We start from the raw sequence: 18,350 nt of genomic DNA, 5'->3' as shown, positions 1-18,350 counted from the left end.
TTCCTCTCTCGCCTAATTTGTACCTCAGCATCTTCAGCATCCATCCATCCTCTCGCTACATCAGAGCGACTGAAACAGAGTGGCTGATCTTCCCTTTTCGTGCAGAAGAGCCACGATAGACGACCTTCAGAAACCCTGCGCTTACAGAAAGTTCATAACCAGGAAACAAAACCAGATCGATGCTGAAGTGATCGCAGAAGTGAGCGATGCATCAGGTACCGACATTTAGAAAGAGTGGAGTTTGATTCAGTCCTCACACCACCTGCACCCAGATCACATCTCTGCACTGTCAACCCCTGTGTCCTGAAGAACTTCTCTCTTATGATGTGTCTGCACCTCCTTGTTGAGATCACACAGCACATGAAGCACCACAGGGATGATTTCACCCTGTTTCCATGTATATATCAATGGCAAAATCCTGATCAGTGCTTTTTAATAATAATCTACACTTTAAATCCTGCAAGATCAGCTCAGGCCTGATGAGGAGGCTCCTTTTTGGAGCAAGGATTAAGTCTTTTCAGGCCAGCCCTTAAAGACAGAAACATCCTGTGCTTCCTGTTTGATCACAAAAACTCAAATCTGTACCAGATCAATCAAACTAAAGAAGTTAAAACACATTAAGTTAAATTAGACAGCTTTATTGTGGAATAGACTTTCTGACTCCAGAGGAATCTGAGCGTTGTTCTGCTGACGTCGGCACATCAGGTGAGTCTCTGTGTTCCTGTTGGTCCTGAGTCTTAAATTAAGTGAATTAAGAAGTCTTTATTTAAAGGCAGACGTGTCTCTCAGCTGGATGTCTTCTGCTCTTCAGCCTCGTCTCTCTGACTTTGTTTCCCCTCCGTTATCTCCCACGTTGATGTGGCTCCTCTGTCCTGCAGCACAAAAACATCCTCTTCTTAACTTAAAATCACCTCGATTCAAACAGTGTTCAATGTGTTTCTAACAGAGTGTACCTTTATCAGCACGCCTAGAGGTGCCAGGTCATCCCTGAGGGTGTCGCAGGCTTTGAGGAGCGGGAGTCTCTCCGGGTACAGTCTGGGTTTTTTGGCCGGAGCGTCCTGACGAGTGAGCGCGAAGGATCGGACTTCACTCCTGAATCGAGTCAGCTGCTCCACGACGGCCTCCAGGCTCCCGCTGTTCTTCCCCGAGTCAGAGTCCTGCAGGTGAGGAGACGACTTAGAATCTGATCTGAATGAAAGGGTGAATAAATCCTGCTGTGTCTGTGTTTGTCTGCAGAGCCCTGACCTTACTGTGCTGCAGGTCGACCCCGAACACGTCCAGGAGATCTCTGATGTAGCTGATCATCGCTGCGAACACCGCAGGGCTCCGAACGACACCGTCAGACTGAGCAGGAAGAAGACACTGATCAGCTCTTTGATTTCTTTCTGCAGACTCAGGCTCAGTGAGGAAGAGTGAACTCACCTTTGAAACAGGCTGCAGTTGGCAGTTTCCGTGATAAACAAGACTCATCACGGCTCCCATGGCTCTCGGCGTGTCGAAGTCGTCTGCCAGAGACTTCAGCACACTGGATTTGGTCTCAGCCAGCCTGAAGAAACACATCCTCAAACTTAGGACAACTTTCTCATTACAGGATGAAACGAAGGTGGAGTTCATACCTCTCCCAGAGCACGGCCTCCTGCACAGGTGAGCACTGCAGCTGACCCTTCATGTAGGCCTGAGCGTCGTGGATGAAGGTGCTGATGGTTCCCAGAGAGGAGCGGGCCTCCGACATGCTGCTGTCACTGTAGTCGATCGCTGCAGAGAATCATAAACACTCATTGTTCCCTCTTTGTCTTCATATGTCAGACACAGAAAACTCAAGATCATAAAGAAGGAGAGTCAGACCTGATCTGTACTTTGCCAACAGACAAAACATCCGGAACTCGTTGGCTGAGTACGACTGCAGGAAGTCCTGAGACAAGAGAAGAGAGGCAGAGAGGTGACTTTCACAAACTTGTTTTAGAAAAGGTGAACTCAAGAAGCGTTTACCTTGATTGTGACGTAGTTCTTCAGAGATTTAGACATTTTCTCTGTGCTCCCTTTGAGGTGTAAATGTCCTGAAAACAACAGAAATGAAGTTCACGTTTAAGAACTCGTCTCCTCTTCAGGACAGACCTGATAAAGCTTGACTTATAACTTTTGACTAATCTGCATCATGTTCACCTGAGTGCAGGAAGTAGTTCGCCCACTGCTCACACTGATGATAGGCTTCACTCTGAGCGACCTCGTTCTCGTGGTGAGGAAAGGCCAGATCGATCCCTCCAGAGTGGATGTCCAGCTGACTCCCGAACACTGAGCTGAAACAACAAGTAGACACACATCAAAGATCTGCATCAAGTGCCTGACCATCAAAAACATGCATTCTGATTCTGAAGTATGAAGCCGACTGGTTGTGAATTCAAAACCTGGCGATGGTGGAGCACTCGATATGCCAGCCAGGTCTTCCTCTGCCCCACGGAGACTCCCAGGATGGTTCCTGAGGTTTGGACGGCTTCCAGAGAGCAAAATCCCTGGAGTCCCGTTTGTTCGTGGCGCCTGGAAGTATCAAGCAATGTCAGCAGATGTCAAAATTTTTGAAGACAAACGTTGGAAGAAACCATCAGCTCTAATCCTTTATGTCCCCTAATCTGACAAAGACTCACCTGGCTCTCCCTGCGAGTCCACAGCGCCCACAAATTTGCCGTAACGATCACCGATGGACTGGATGTCAAAGAAAACATCACCTGCAACCAAACAGTAGTGTTACATCAGGAACAGCACAGGTGTGACAATGAGAATCCCCTCCTTTATAAACACTAACCCTCCTTGGTGGAGTAGGCGTGTCCGTTTCTGATGATCCGCTCAATAAAGGCGACGATGTGATGCACATTTTCAGTGACTCTTAAATACACGGCAGGAGGAGTCACCTCAAAACAACAAGAACAAAAGATTTAAGGACGTGAAGTCGAAGTATGACGATGATTTGACCTTTTGTGTCAGGGTCAATAAAGCAAATCTCTGCTCACCTTTAACGACAGCATGTCCCTCTTGAACTCATCCTCGTACATGGAGGACACGACACCAGGGGAAACATTCTCCTACAAAACAAGGGAGCAAATTTCACATGAAGAGGAGTTCAACAAAGAAAAAACAAAGTCCTGATCGTAATCCAGAGATTTTACCTCCAAGCCTCTTTTGATGATTTTGTCGTCGATGTCGGTGATGACCATCGCGTGGATCACCGTGATCCCAAACAACCGGGACAGGATCCTCTGCAGGATGTCAAACCTGACATAAGAGCTGAAACAAATACACACACTGAAGTCTCTTGTTGGTGTAACAAACATGAGTATTCATCAAAGTCATAAATGTTTCCTAAAACTAACAAAGTAAAGAGAACTAGATTGTCAAAAATGAAGAAAAAAACCTTCTGGATTATTTACAATAATTATTCAAAGCTTGTGCACACACAAGATACTAAATTGTTAAAACAAGATTAAAACTTGTGCATGCTCATTGTTCCTTCATGATTATTGTCTTGCATGCACATGATCAAATTTCAAAGTTCAAGGTAACTTAATTCATAAATGCAGGTAGATCAGGCTTGCAGATCAGAACTTGTTACAGCAAGATAATAACTTGTGCGCAAGATAACTTGTTAAAACAAGATAGAAATGCATGCATGCAAGATTATAACTACATAAATATATTTTGTGCACAAGATAAGATCTTTCTGAGGCTTCATAGGACTGCATTTCTTCCTGCAACCTATCATTAATAAACTTTATTACTATAAAAACTAAAGTGCATGAAGCTTCAGTGTTTACCATGCATGACCCAGGTGGGCGTGGTCGTACACAGTGGGTCCACAGCTGTACCTGAGACAAAACACATGAAAACACTCAGGTTATTCTGCAGGTTTGAATGTATGCTGCAGGTTTTATAATAAAAATTATCCTCACCATGTCGCTACTCCCTCTTTTTCCAGAATGAGAGGCTCTTTCTGTTTGCTCAGGCTGTTGTAAGTCTTTAACCCTGTGTCGAACCCACAAGGTCTGATCCAGGTCTTACCCCCACAGGTTCCATGTGACCTGGATCTGACTGACAGAGCTGCTCGGAGGAGCTTTGACTTCCACAACATCGACCTCACAGAGTAAGTCCACATGCTGACACCTCGGTAGCTCAGCCTCACTGCTCACATATTAAAACAGTGTGTAGATTAGAACATGAAGAAACAGACCCCTCTGTTTCTTCTATTGACATTTCATTTACTTCCGCCTTTCTTCTTCTTCTGAAGATTTGATGCAGCTAGCAAACAACGTTAAAAGACAACAGCGCCGCCAAGTGGTGTGGCGTGTGAGTCGAGTTTTATTCATTTAATAATTCTGATAATAAAAATACAAACTTTTAACCAAATAATATTCTGTTTTCTATATTTGTACTTCTTGAATTTTTAATGTAACCATCAATCTCATTAACGCAGTATCTTTTATGTTTTATCTTCTTTCATGTCTTAATAAATTAAAAAAATATATTTGTTTGTTGATAACGTGAACTGTTGACGTCTCATTGTACTGAAACTGATTAATTACGAAAAATAAATAAATATAAAATAAAAATATTCAGGCTCTAAAACGCTGCTCTGTCTTCTCGCGAGAGTTTGATACCGGAAGTATCCAGACGTATCATGTGACTTGCTGTTGCTTGCATTCTTGCTTGAGGAGCTATGTCAAAATAATCTAGTTTTTGAAGATCTCGGTTCATCCCGGAGGACCTGTAAAGATGCAGAACATGATAAACACAGTGAAGGGCACGGCCCTCGGTGTGGCGGAGTTTCTGACACCTGTGTTAAAGGTAAACTAGTTTCAGTTAGCGTGTTGATAGGTGGAGGCTATAGACTCACAAACACAGGGACAGATGATCAGGGCTGTCCTGCAGCTCACTGTATATGTATTGATGTATTTATCGCACTAATTCCTCCTTATAGTGATCACGTGTGTTCTGTGTTTGATAAATCTGCAGTTTAATGCTACCTAAAGTCGTGTTTTCTCTCTGACACTCTGTTTGTATTGTTTTGATTCACAGGAATCTAAATTTAAAGAGACTGGAGTCATCACACCAGAGGAGGTGAGTCCACCCACACATGTAGAATACTGTCAAACCTCAGGGAAATACCTTACATTATACAAACATCTCCTCATGTGTATGTTGTTATTGTGTTGTTAGTTTGTAGCTGCTGGAGATCACCTGGTTCATCACTGTCCCACGTGGAAATGGTGAGTGTTTACCTGCAGCTTACTCACATTTATATACATTTTTATAAGTGTGTACAAAGATTTGAAGTGTACTGTTTTGTAATGATCCATAAAGGAAAGTCAGAAGTAGTTAGTTACATTTCTTTTTTCCAAATTGTATTTGCAAGAGTGCAAAAACACAAGAGAACACTGTTTGAGAACAGTGATCAATCAAAGTTATCAGGTATGATCTTTACACAAACAAAGAAAACAAACACATCAGTCTATAAGAGACAACAAAAAACTAAAAGAAAAAAGGAAATGTAAAAAAGAAAGAAAGAAAAGAAAAATATATTTTAATTTATTATTTTTCTTTTCTTCATTTTATGTAATTTTTTGAATCTTTATTTAAAGAAATTAAATAAAGGATTAAAGAAAAAAAGTTTAAACTCCTGTGAGGAACTTTCAGCTTGTGTTGATTTGGGCGCTCCCTGCAGACAAAGCACCATGTCCTATTTCTTTGCTGGTTTTGTAATGCTCATGTGAAAGAGGTGTTTTAACAAAATTCTCATCCTGCTTTATTTAAACAGTCAGACTCCATGTTCATCTGACACGCAGCTGCAGAGAATAAAAGTTGCTCTGTACAAACAGTCGGTTTGTTGTTGTTGTTCTGGTTTTCTGCTGCTCATACAAATAAACTTGAACATGAGTCTGTTTGAAACTCAGGATCTTTGAGATGATGTATTCTGATGTGTGTGATTCTCTTCCTTCAGGGCCAGCGGGGAGGAAGTGAAGGTGAAGCCGTATTTGCCTCCGGATAAACAGTTTCTCCTGACACGTAACGGTGAGAGAATTTAAAGTGAGGGCTGTCGGTCATTGCACGCATCAGTATCGTCATTGTTCTCACTTCTTCTTTACTAAAGCACTCACTGTCACAAAGCAGTTTCTTCATTCTGCTCTATGAAGCAACTCGGACATTTCCCTGAGCCTGACTTCATCCATTTGTTGCATTTTCTTTCCAGTCTAAAACAAATATGATATTTGCTGTAGAGTTAATTCTGTTTCTGTTTCAGTTCCCTGTTACAAACGCTGTAAACAGATGGAGTACTCAGATGAGCTGGAGGCCATTATAGAGGAGGACGACGGAGACGGGGGCTGGGTGGACACGTACCACAACTCAGGTGGGACACACACATCTCCATCCAGGTCCATGTGGCTTCAAAGAACGACCCTGTTAACTGGAGACACTCAGCTGAATGGGTCTGAGTCTTGAATGGATAACTTTTAAGTCTCCAGTTAACACGGTAACTCTTTGAACCGGAACACCGGCGTGCACGTCTCAATCTGTGTGTCTGCAGCTCCTTAGCTTATAAGTCTGAGGTCTGGACTTTCAGTAGACCATGTAGACGGTTTCATCCATAGAGTAAGGACCACTTAAAGTTTGTTTGATGTTGATTGACAGCAGCACAGCCTAAAAATGTTAATCCAGGCCTTGGCAGAGTTAAGGGGATTTCAGATCGGTAACATCAGAGAGGTTTCTCGGCTGTGAGGAGGATTAGAAACCAGACCAGGAGACATTTTACACCTGGTGTGGTCGATGAGGTCTGGCTCTAACCGCATCTGTTCACACCTCGCCAAATCCGTCACCAGAACTCACTTGTGATTGGTGCACTTGGTCAGGCATTCATTGATCGTCTCTGTGTGAAGAGACGCGAGTGTTTTTGACTTTAAAGTCTCAGTGAGGGTTTTTCAGCTGCTGGACTTTCACCAGAGCGAGCTGATAGAATGTTTCACAAGTCGAATAAGCGCCACATAAAGAGTGTGTGTGTGTGTGCAGGCTGTTTGATGTTAACTGAAAACAGTGAGTCGTTGTTTTACAGCCTAGAAATGTTAATCTAAAGCTGACTGTTATTATTTTAAAGCTTGATAATGGGGGTTCTTTGTTTCTGATGTTTCCTGCAGGTGTTTTAGGAGTCACAGACGCCGTACGAGAAATCTCCCTGGACAACAGCAAGGTGAGATGAGCTCAAGTTTCTGTTACTCTCATGAAATCCAAAGACGTGATTGTAACTCCCCGCTCTTTGACCTCCTCCAGGATACCAACATGAACGCCACACCTGCGGCAGGCTGTGATGACGACGACGAGGACGATGAAGAAGAAGGAGAAGCAGCAGATATGGAAGGTATTCCTCTCGTCTGAAAGCAGCGTGAGGTGGTTTTTGTTTGTGTGTAGCTCACGTTGTTCTTCATGTCTCTTCAGAGTACGAGGAGAGCGGCCTGTTGGAGACAGACGAGGTGAGCTGGTTCATAATTTATTGATTTGATATCATCAATCAGACTTTATGTTGACGCCTGTTTCCTCTGTGCAGGCGACGCTGGACACAAGCAAGATGGTGGAAGCTAAATCCAAAGCTGATCCAGGGTGCGAAGACGCCATTCTTCAGACCAGGACGTACGACCTGTACATCACTTATGATAAATACTACCAGACCCCTCGACTCTGGCTGTTCGGATACGATGAAGTACGTACGGTGTTCCTCTTTGAATCATCATATCATATCGTATCGTATCTTCACCATCAGCTGTCGTTTCATTCACCAGGACAGACAACCGCTGACGGTGGAACAGATGTACGAGGACATCAGTCAGGACCACGTGAAGAAGACGGTTACCATCGAGAACCACCCTCACCTGCCTCCACCTGCCATGTGCTCCGTGCACCCCTGCAGGTGAGAGCTCAGGAACACACCAAACCTTTACACGTATACACCTGAGACAGTCTCTGAACCTCTGACCGACCTGTCCTCTGATTCTCAGACACGCCGAAGTGATGAAGAAGATCATCGAGACCGTGGCGGAGGGAGGAGGAGAGCTCGGAGTGCACATGTATCCTTTCATGCTAATAATCTGACACAGGTGGTAAAGAAGTTCCCTCTCACTCTCCTCCGTTGTCCTCTTTAACTCCATCCTCAGGTATCTTCTTATTTTTCTCAAGTTCGTCCAGGCCGTCATTCCCACAATAGAGTACGACTACACGCGACACTTCACCATGTAGCTGCCTCTGCTGACCGCAGGAACACAGGGAGGATCGGCTCCTCGGCTCCTCCGTGACGAGACTTCATCTGTTCTGATCATTACCGGTTTGTGTTTCTCTGAGACGCTCTGCGAGGGCGCAGGACACGGGGAGGGTCGACCGTCTGTAGAGGAAGAATCTGACGTGTTGGGATGAAGTCAGGTTAGATTATCAGAGTATTAATGCCGCATTGAAGAACCAAAATCTGAAGAATACAGTTAAAACATTACAAGAATAAAGTTGTGGCTTCATCAGAGTATTTAAAGAACAAGGAGCATCCTGTGAAGTTAGACTTTAGCTGACTGTACTGCAGGTTTCACACAGAATAAATAATCTGACTTTATTCTCTCATGATATCGATCATTTATTCTCAAAGTGTCAGAACTTCAGAGATGTATAAACTTTACTCTGTGACTCTAAACTCGCAATATTAAGACTTAATTCTAGAACTACTTTAGACTTTAGAAAATACAACTTAATACTCTTCATTTTTAGAATATTATGACTTTATTCTCATCACACTTTTTCCTCAAAGTGACTTTATTATCTTACAATTTTTTGACTTCATTTTCTAAATGTGAAGTCTTTATTTTCATAACTTTATCCCCTTACCAATTTTTGCTTTGTAGCATTAAACTTATTTTTAATATTCTCTAAAAATGACTTTTTTCTCTTCCATCATAAATCTTACAACATTCATTTTTTGTCTGATCTTATCTTTTACCATTACAACTTTTTTCTTTTATAAGAACTACAGGTCTATTATTTCCTGTCTTATCCTCTTTATGGTGGGACTTTTATTTTGAAATTTTGCAGCTTGTCTTCTAATATCAAAACCATAAATAACATAGCTCACTTTTATTATTGCTAATGTGGCTCAGACATGTTTTATCTTTTAGTTTCAGCAGCAGGAAGTCAAAATGTAAGAAATAATCCCCTGACTAATGGATGAGCTGGCTATCAGTTTCCTACTACTTCCAGTCTTTGTGCTAAGCTAACCTAACCGCCTCTTTAATAAATCTCTGCTCTGGATTAAAGTAATCTGACCTCAGACGAGGCTTCCTCCCAGACGTCACACTCTTCCTCTTTGCAGGTTTTCATGTTGTAACCACAAAAAAGGCGAGCGCCACTAACTTCCTGTTCAGAAAACTGGAACAAAAACTCACTTCAGTCCACCTAAAGCATCTCCTCTCTCACTGAGGATTAACTGTATCAGACAGTTATGAGTAGACACCATGAAGACTACGAGTCCCACATTCGTCTTCAGGTTTCCAAGAAGGTCTCGGACTCTTCTGCTGCTCCATACCCTGAGTGAAACAAAATCCAACATCCAATTCAAATGATTCAAATGATCACTGGTGTCCTCTTGATGCCTGCCCCGCTTTAATCACACAGACATCCCACTTAACTGGAAATCTTAAAATCACTTAAAAAGACTTCAAATCACTTACATTTTTCTGGAGGTTTCAGGAAACTCAAAGTGCGACTTTACAGTACAGCTCTCGTACACGGTTCATTTATCTGACAGCTCCTGCAGGAACCAAACAGAAACTACCTGGGCTGGGAAACCAAAACAAAGAGTCCGCCCTTGCTCTGCACTTTTGCATTTTACTGCCTTTCATCTCTCAAACTTTACTTCACATCATCATCATCATCTTCAGATGAGGACAGTCTCTCTCTCTGTTCCTGCAGCAGCGTGTAGAGAAGCTCCTCGGTCATTAACATTAACAAACGTAAGCCACACTTAATTTGAAAATATCTTCACATCGGTAAAAAATTCAACACCCTGCATCCCAACTTAAATCTAAAAATGTGACGCCTCTTCCAAATGAAATGTTTCCAAATTGTTCTGCCTCAAAATATTCAGACTTTTTTCCTTTTTCTGAGTTTATTCTCAAAACACAAGCACATAATGACTTTGTTCCTATGAGATTACAGCTTTGTTCTCATGCCTTCATTCTGGTAATCTCAGATTTGATGCGGCCCTACACTCTGTGTGATCTTTAATAATTATAATAAGTGTATTTGGATACGGACAGCCTCACATGGGAACATGTTTCCTCGCTGATGTCGCTCCCTGTCTCACTCTGCTGCTCATCATCTCTTCTCATTCAGACGCACTTTGCAGGCCTCCTGGCTGCAGCTCCATATCATGAATCAGCTCTTTATGCCGGTTTGTCTTAACGCTTTCTCTCTGAATGTCTCCATGACCAACTCCTTCATTCACCACGCGTCTGGTTTACATTAAGTGTTTATTTCTTGAACAGATCTCCTCTCCTCTGCAGCTGCTGTAAAAAAAAGAACCTTGAGACCGTTTATTTCTTCCAGTTTTGATGTTTCTCTTCCTGTTGTGTCTGAAGCTCCGTGAAGGTCGGCCTGTCGGCTTGATTGTGACGCAAAACAAACTTCTTTTGACGTCAGGAGCCGCTCCGTGTACTTCAACAAACCCTTCAGTGAATCTCTGCTCTGTGTCGTTTGGATAGTGTATTTTCTGACAGTACTCACACAACTAAATGAAATACCTGCTACAGTAATACTCTATGCTTTACTTTCCTCGTCTGTTGATTGGATCAATATTCACTACTGCCTGTTCTGATGTAACTTGTTGGGTAGATATTTTAAAGAAATGAACATTCATCAATAAAGAGTTTCCCAAATATTACAAATAAATCTAGTGTGTGTCTGCCTTTATTTGAACTTGGTGGAGTCATAGGAGTAGTTAAAGCTGCTGTTGGTAGGAATGGTGTAAAAAACATTACTTTTCTTCTGCTGGGTTTGGAGAAAAGGTCACAATACCCATCGGTACTGATTGTGTAAGGGGCGGCCCCTACTACATCCTCCATCCATTGGTTATGAGTCCTGCACTATCATGATTGTGCACGCCAACAGCAGCTTTAAAGCAATAACCTGTTATCTAAAATCTACTATGATGTAGTGAAAATAATATACACATTTTTACATCCAGAATTTACACCATGCTCAGTATGGTAGCACAATATAATACAATGTATTATAACATGATATATTTTCATAGAATAATAGAATAGAATGTAAAGTAATGTAATTTCATATCATAGAATAGATTATACAATATAATAATATAATATATTATGATTATATATTTTAATGTGATACAAAATAATATTATAAAAAGTGAAAAAATAGAATTAATGAAACAGAAATTGTGTGATTTTTTTGACTTTCCTACTTAGTAATTTTTTGACTTATTTACTTAATTACTCACTCACTTTCTTATTTTTTTCGTCCTCTCTATTATTGCTGTTTCAAATTTTGTCCACCAGGCGGCGATACTGTGTTATTCCTTGTTATCATCGCATGATTACAGGCACCACCGAAGAAGACGGAGCAGTGTGCCTGCAGCCAGCAGAGTGTGGAGGTCACACCGCCGCGGTGTGTGGACCCAGCATGTCTCTCCTCTACCCCACTCTGCTGCTCTGTGTGTACGGGTTCTTCTCCAACCTGAGGCCGTCGGAACCGTTCCTCACGGCCTACCTGATGGGCCCGGACAAGAACCTGACGGAGACCCAGGTGAGTTAGCTGAGGAGGCTAATAAACAGACTGTTACAACATCATGCGTCACATTCAAAGTTTGATTTATTTAAACAGAATCTCAATCACTTAATGATATATTTTTAATAGGATTTATTTTTTAAATTATTTAAAATTTATTGAGTTTAAAAAATGTTACAAAAAAGGAGCGGAAAATATTTATGAAATGTTATTAAACCTATAAATCCTGTTTATTATGGATAAGTATAAAGCCACCTGTGAGATTCCTTACAGCCAGTTTGACTGATGTGACACATTACAACAACAACAACAACAACAACAACAACAACAATGGGCTCGTAAATCAAACAGGAAAATACACTTCAAAAATGAGATTGCTATTCGATTATTTATTATCAACCGATTATTCGAATAGACCATGACTTCCAGATGCATGCTTGTTGGATTCAACTTACCATTTTTAATCTAGATTTTAATGTGGAGTAATTTATTTTTAGCCCTGGACTGCATTATTATTATTTTAATCATTGCTTTAACATTTATTTATCTTATTTAATTATTTATTTATCTATGTATTTCTTGTATTCATCTGATCTTTCCACTCTTACTTATTTAATTAATTGCACTGTATTTTATTTTTAAGTATTTTATTTATAATCATGCCTTTTTTTATTTTACCAATGCTGTTGTTTTCTGTCTCTCTGTTATTCAAGTAGACACTTTGACTTCCAGCTCATATACCTTCTTCAGTATTTGTTTATTAATCACATGCAGGGTAATCACTCTGATACTAGTCCCATATCATCAAGGTCCCCTCTAAACCACTCACATGTGATCTCCTACCCCTCCAAAGACAGGAGGAACACAGATGTTTGCACCTTGCTGTCTGTTGTTGCATCACCTCAGATCTGCAGAGCTCTCACGCACATTTCTCATGCAGAACACTTCCTGCTTTATTCTTTTGTGTCTTCATTTCCTCCAGTGACTCAGTTTTCAGATTCACATTTCCTCAAGAGTAGAGGAAGTTTAAGATTACAGTAGAATCTGTGGCTGTTGTTGTAAAGTTGAAACAAGCTCTTTATTTCTCCTGCTCTGTTTGATTTTACGGGGTCAGGATGTCGTCTCATCGCTTGGTCGTTTTGTTTTCTCACACTCGCTCTAACACCACGCCAGCACAGAATAATCCCTTTTGGAAAAATCGGTGGAATCCTCTGGAATTTTGGTTAATCCTGAAATAATGAACTCCATCAGTCTGAGTGGTGGCTTAGAAACAACTTTGATGATGTTACAATGGCTGCACTTTGTAGAAATCACTGTCCTTGAACCGGCTTCTTTAAAGGAAGTCTGAGAGGAACAGGTTTATCTTCAACGAATGAATGAATCTGACTGTAAATCTTCTTCTTCCTGCAGGTTGTGAATGAGATCTTTCCCATATGGACGTACTCCTACCTGGCGTTGCTGTTCCCAATCTTCCTGGCCACAGACTACCTCTGCTACAAACCTGTTCTGGTCCTGCAGGCCACCAGTTTAGTAGTGACATACGCGATGCTCCTGAAGGTGCAGGGCATGCTCGCCATGCAACTCCTGGAGTTCTTCTTCGGCTTAGCTACGGCGTCAGAGATCGCCTACTACTCCTACATCTACAGCGTGGTGGAGCCGTCGCACTACCAGAGAGTGACAGGCTACTGCCGCTCTGTGACTCTGTTCGGGTCAGCTGCAGGATCCCTCACCGGTCAGCTGCTCCTCTCCGCCGCCAAAGTCCAGCTCCTTCACCTTGTCATCATCACTCTGGCGTCGGCCGCTGTGGCCTTCGTCGCTCCCTGGTTTCTTCCCATGCCAAAGAGGAGCCTGTTCTTCCATAAGAGTCCAGGATCAGAGGAGGAGCGGACGAGGAGGAGCAGCGCCGCTCTGACGGAGAAGGCTGAAGACGAGGAGAGTAAAGTGCCTCTGAACGACCAGGACGAGTCCACGGTGAGTTACCAGGTGATTTAGAATGAGATGCTCTGATCCAGTTTCCTCCAGATGCTGAGTCATGTTTCATTTATAAAGCATTTACGCCTCAAGACACAGAACAGTCTGAAGAGTTTATTTCCTCCCCGCAGACGTTCCCCTCATCTGACCCGGGACCTCACAGGAAAGGTCTCGTGGACGTGCTGCGGTTGTTGTTCGAGGACTTCCTGAAGTGCTACAGCTGCCGCCCCCTGCTGGCCTGGTCCCTGTGGTGGGCTCTGGCCACCTGCGGATACTTCCAGGTCATCAACTACGCTCAGCCGCTGTGGGAGAAAGTCCGTCCGTCGCAGGATTATGAGATCTACAACGGATACGTGGAGACTCTGTCCACGCTGCTGGGTGAGGAAACAAAGATCCAGATTATCACCTGGGTTCAGTTTTCATGTTTGGGGACAGACAGTTCTCTCCGTCCCTCACATATGTCTCTGTAGTGGTCTCTAACAGCTCCTCTCCTGGTCCTCAGGGGCTCTGGCGGCTCTGCTGGTGGGTTACCTCCCCGTGTCCTGGTCCATGTGGGGGGAGCTGGCTCTGTGCCTGCTCTCTCTGCTGATGGCCGTGTGTGTGTTCATCATGGACATGCTGAAAAACATCTGGCTGTGTTACGGCTCGTACGTGGTCTTCAGAGCCACGTACATGCTGCTCATCACCGTGGCAACGTGAGTATGAAGACCCTGGGGAACTTTTCAGAGAGCTTGAGAAACTTTTGCAAGATCCAAAAATGTTTGTAAGTTCCAGAGAGACTTTTGCAGGAACCCAGAAATGGTTTGCATGAATAGGAAGACCTTTTTAGAGATCTATAGAAACCTTTAAGATCTTGAGATTACAGAAAACTGTGAGATCTTGCAGAATTTCAAGATCCTGAGAATCTTTGCAAGATCAACACACTTTTTAGAGGTCTGCAGGAACCTTTGCAAGAGTCTGGGAAATGTTTGCATGAATTAAAAGAATATTTCAAGAATTTGCGAGACCCCTGGAAAGTTTTTTCAGGATCCAGAGAGACTTGAGTGAGTTCCCAGAAATTTGGGTTGAGATCTTGCAGAACTTGAGTCTTGTAGCTTCTTTTTAAAGGAAAGAAAGAGGTTAGCTTTCACTCTTTATTCGAGAGCTTTTGTGGTTTCGCTCCAGAGACAGTTTCAGAGAGCACAGATGACCTGAGAGAGAAGAGGAAGAGATAAACACTTGAGTAATCCTGGCTCTGGTTGCAGCATCCTGTGACTTAAACCTCCTGCAGTGATCTCCCTGTTGGTATAAACGGACCCGACAGTTTGTGAAAGAATCTGAACATGTGATAGAAACACAGTCCAATCATCTCCTTCCAACTAAACCAAACCTGAGATTAAACAAACGGCTCAGCTGCTGAGTCATGAAGAGTCATCGTGCTCTCTGTATTTATATTTCCTCCTCCTGTGTGGATTCAGTTTCTGCTTTCTCACCGTTAGTTTGATATTTAAACTGCACAGACTGTGACGCAGCTCAAACCTCTCTGACACGTCTCTCTCTCTCTCAGGTTTCAGATCGCTGCCAGTCTCAACATGCAGCGCTACGCATTGGTGTTCGGAGTGAACACCTTCATGGCTCTGCTGCTGCAGACGCTGCTCACGCTGGTCGTGGTGGACTCAGCCGGGCTCGGCCTCGACGTCTTCACCCAGGTGAGGAAGATTACATCTTGGGCCACGTTGAATCAAAAGAGTCAAAATCAAATATTTCAAGAATTCAATTCTGAGAGACTTTATTCTCTAAAGCTTGATCCCCATCTGTCTTTCTCCTTTTCTCAGTTCTTCATCTACGGCGGATACTTCACCCTCATCTCTGTGATCTTCCTCCTCGCCGGGTTCTGCAAACTGGCTTCCAGGAGGCGCTCTGAGGAGGAGGTCCTTGCTAACGGCTCGGCACAAACAGGGTCTGACTCTGCTCCAGTCAGTGACGCCAGCTCATAGCACTTAGATGTTTCTGTATAAGCTGTTCAGGTAGTTAAGCTGCAGAGGTGAGTGAGCAAACGGTTCTCAAAGTCTCAGTAGAAAGTGGAACTTTAATAAGTAGAGGCTGTGGTAGAGCTGCTTCTAACTCTTCATCACAAACATTTCCAGACGACTCATTTCTCAGCGTTTCAAATCATGTAACCGCCTTTCCAGCTTAATCGTAAAACCACAAACACGATCTCAGTCCGTTGACGAAGCTGAAGGTCGAGGTAGCTCAGCTGGCAGCCAACGAAACCAAGCGGCACAGTCGCTGCTTTGTTCTGTGTTTTATTGGGTTTAATCTGTCTGTCGGTCTGTGTTTGTTTTAAAACAGAGGAGACTTCTGAGAGGGATTTAACTCCATGAAGAAACAAACACATGAATCCAACACTCTGATAGAATCAAGGTCACAAATGAAAGAGAGCAGCTCAGCTCGCAGCCCCTCCACCACTAAGTGTTGGAAGAACACTTGTTTTAAAACTTGAAACAACTTTGTATAAAACTGAAGATACCACAAGTCTACAAGCAGCAGCTCATCTCACAGCCCCTCTGATTTTAAGGATTCAGCTGCTTTATTCAGCCTTTGTCCTGATTAAATGTCAAACTTCTTCCTTTAGTGTTTTAACCCCGTTAATCCTCTGAGTCTCAATGTGTTGGACGAGAGGAGACCTCTGTTTTAACACTCTGTTTTTAGTTTACAGCTGATCCATGCAGCATTAAAAGCCCACGCTGCTGCTCACAATCACAATCGTACTACTGTACAGAATTAAGTTTCTGTCCTTTGCCTTAGAACACTACAAGATCACTTTATTAGCAGCTTTCTCGTGTTGTTGTCACCAGCCAAAAAGATATGACTCTATTTTTGTATTTATTGTTTCCTCCTGTTGTTGTGTGTTGTGTTGGTACTTGTGCCTGTCTTTTTGTAACCAACATCAACGTAGAAGCTTGAAATGTTGTCATATCACATGGAGCTCATGTCAGAGATCATCTCTGTGCAAGATGCTCTTCACTCCTCGATAATCTGTGACTTGAATTTTTAAAAAGTGCCTCAAAAGGTCAAAAATACTCACTGCTATGGAGACCCTGAAGGGACACGGAGAAGGGACTTTCTTTAGGAGACTTTTTGAGACCCCAAGATCCTGAGAGGTTTTTCAAGATCTCAACAAACTGTAGGGAGATTATCAAGGAACATTTGCAAGACTCAAGAAAGACCCTAATAAATGTTTTCAAGATCCCAACAAACCTATCCAAGAATTCCAAAAAACCTCTTGCAAGATCCTGAGTAACATTTCAAGATCTTGAAGAACTTTTGCAAGAATTCAGAATTTTTTTGCATGAACTAAAATATATTTTTTGGGACCCTCAGAAACTTTCTCAAGAATTCAAGACTTTGTCAAGATCCCAACTGACCTATGCAAGACTCCAAAAGCTCTTGCAAGACCCTTGAAAACTTTTTCAACTGGTAGGAAACCCCCCAGAAATGTTGGATGAAATCTTGCAGAACTTTTGCAAGAACCTGAGAATCCTAAGTCCAAAACTCTTGCAAGAATCCCCCCCCTGCAAACTTTTTTCAGGCTCCAGAGAAACTTTTGAGAAGTTTGCAGAAACTCTCTCTAGACCCCAGGAAACTTTTTTAAAAACCCTGAAGAAATTGAAGTGATTGAAGGTCCTGAGAAACTTGTACCGGGTCTTCCAAATGTTCTTCATTCAGGTGAAAGCTTAGGTCAACGGGGAGCAGCGACCTGATTTCATCGGTCAGTCTTTGAGCTGGACCCTCTTACATTTCTGAGGATCCTGAGAAAGTTGCTCCATGTCCGTTCAGGGTCCAAACACTGCTGCTTTCCCTCACATCATCCCTGAAGTGTGTCAGGGATTTAAAGAGGCACTCATCATTGGTTCGGTTATCAACAGAGACAGAACTTCACCAGAAACAAGTTTTAATGCTTAGAAATGATGACCAAATGATTATTTTCATCCATGAATGTTTGCAAACACCTGCAGTGCAAAAAAGTCTTCCAAGAGATGGGACTGAATGTGTGTGTGACTGTGTGAGTGAGTGTGTGTGTGTGTGTTGATTCCTGCGCTGGCCAAACGTCACACACTGTAAACACTAATCATGTTAGACGCACAGACGAGTTTTCACTTCTGAACACTTCAGCCTTTAATGTTTTTAACCTCATGAGCTTAGTCCTCATCATCGGCTCTGTAACTTTAGCTCTTACAAATCAAACTGTATTAGTCGTGCTGTACAATCACAAAAACAGAGCACACACTGGTTGTGTTTGGGAGTTCTGAAATGTGAGTATTTTTATTTGACAGATTTCCGTTAAACTCTTTTGACTCTTTTTTTTTTAGACCTGATCTGATCTGATGTGTGTGTGTGTTACCTGTGAGAGCTGTAAAGGTGTGATGTTGGGATGTTTTATAAACACATGACTGAGTAAAGGTTTCTGTTACTTTTGCATTTCTCTTTGCATTATTTACTGCTTTCAATAGATGGTTGTGCTGCAGAGGATTCAGAGATTCTGCATTCAGATATTTTCAAATATTCAACAATTTATCTCT

The 18,350-nt window shown here is 42.5% G+C and overlaps 3 protein-coding genes across 4 annotated transcripts; 2 read left to right on the top strand and 1 right to left on the bottom strand.

Moving 5' to 3' along the window:
* Positions 1-622: 622 nt before the first annotated feature.
* Positions 623-4,291, bottom strand: cars2 (cysteinyl-tRNA synthetase 2, mitochondrial). Its single transcript, XM_034677889.1, has 15 exons — positions 3,942-4,291; positions 3,807-3,857; positions 3,162-3,279; positions 3,006-3,077; positions 2,801-2,906; positions 2,643-2,723; positions 2,406-2,535; positions 2,164-2,297; positions 1,990-2,057; positions 1,846-1,912; positions 1,617-1,755; positions 1,423-1,546; positions 1,246-1,344; positions 954-1,157; positions 623-872 (listed from the first exon to the last, which is right to left on the bottom strand). The coding sequence occupies exons 1-15, from the start codon at positions 4,142-4,144 to the stop codon at positions 786-788; spliced, it is 1,683 nt and encodes a 560-aa protein (XP_034533780.1). The 5' UTR covers positions 4,145-4,291; the 3' UTR covers positions 623-785.
* Positions 4,292-4,634: 343 nt separating this feature from the next.
* Positions 4,635-10,956, top strand: atg3 (autophagy related 3). Its single transcript, XM_034677611.1, has 12 exons — positions 4,635-4,833; positions 5,065-5,106; positions 5,206-5,255; positions 5,987-6,057; positions 6,287-6,394; positions 7,176-7,228; positions 7,309-7,396; positions 7,474-7,508; positions 7,583-7,735; positions 7,815-7,942; positions 8,031-8,099; positions 8,187-10,956. The coding sequence occupies exons 1-12, from the start codon at positions 4,762-4,764 to the stop codon at positions 8,266-8,268; spliced, it is 951 nt and encodes a 316-aa protein (XP_034533502.1). The 5' UTR covers positions 4,635-4,761; the 3' UTR covers positions 8,269-10,956.
* Positions 10,957-11,642: 686 nt separating this feature from the next.
* On the top strand, positions 11,643-18,249 carry slc19a2 (solute carrier family 19 member 2). 2 transcript variants are annotated; one of them, XM_034677760.1, is made up of 6 exons: positions 11,643-11,835; positions 13,228-13,788; positions 13,920-14,166; positions 14,291-14,483; positions 15,335-15,476; positions 15,603-18,249. In XM_034677760.1, exons 1-6 carry the CDS (start codon positions 11,713-11,715, stop codon positions 15,762-15,764), a joined length of 1,428 nt encoding a protein of 475 aa, XP_034533651.1. In that variant the 5' UTR covers positions 11,643-11,712; the 3' UTR covers positions 15,765-18,249. The 2 variants fall into 2 exon arrangements, with proteins under 2 accessions (XP_034533651.1, XP_034533650.1); XM_034677759.1 differs by having other exon boundaries at positions 13,228-13,800.
* Positions 18,250-18,350: the final 101 nt, after the last annotated feature.

The sequence above is a fragment of the Notolabrus celidotus genome, chromosome 24 (genome assembly GCF_009762535.1).
Source record: "Notolabrus celidotus isolate fNotCel1 chromosome 24, fNotCel1.pri, whole genome shotgun sequence".
NCBI classification, from domain to species: Eukaryota; Metazoa; Chordata; class Actinopteri; order Labriformes; family Labridae; genus Notolabrus; species Notolabrus celidotus.
Note: the sequence above shows the minus strand (reverse complement) of the source record. Positions and strands in the feature narration are given on the sequence as shown.

Bases quoted from the DNA above. Each gene is read 5' to 3' on its own strand.
- cars2 (XM_034677889.1), bottom strand. From the start codon at position 4,144: ATGTGGACTTACTCTGTGAGGTCGATGTTGTGGAAGTCAAAGCTCCTC. The intron at 2,536-2,642 runs GTGAGTCTTTGT...TGATACTTCCAG, and splicing joins GGACTCGCAGGGAGAGCCAG to GCGCCACGAACAAACGGGAC. The intron at 1,345-1,422 runs GTGAGTTCACTC...CTTCCTGCTCAG, and splicing joins AACTGCAGCCTGTTTCAAAG to TCTGACGGTGTCGTTCGGAG.
- atg3 (XM_034677611.1), top strand. From the start codon at position 4,762: ATGCAGAACATGATAAACACAGTGAAGGGCACGGCCCTCGGTGTGGCG. The intron at 7,229-7,308 runs GTGAGATGAGCT...GACCTCCTCCAG, and splicing joins TCTCCCTGGACAACAGCAAG to GATACCAACATGAACGCCAC. The intron at 7,736-7,814 runs GTACGTACGGTG...TTCATTCACCAG, and splicing joins GGCTGTTCGGATACGATGAA to GACAGACAACCGCTGACGGT.
- slc19a2 (XM_034677759.1), top strand. From the start codon at position 11,713: ATGTCTCTCCTCTACCCCACTCTGCTGCTCTGTGTGTACGGGTTCTTC. The intron at 13,801-13,919 runs GTGATTTAGAAT...TCCTCCCCGCAG, and splicing joins AGTCCACGGTGAGTTACCAG to ACGTTCCCCTCATCTGACCC. The intron at 14,484-15,334 runs GTGAGTATGAAG...TCTCTCTCTCAG, and splicing joins CTGCTCATCACCGTGGCAAC to GTTTCAGATCGCTGCCAGTC.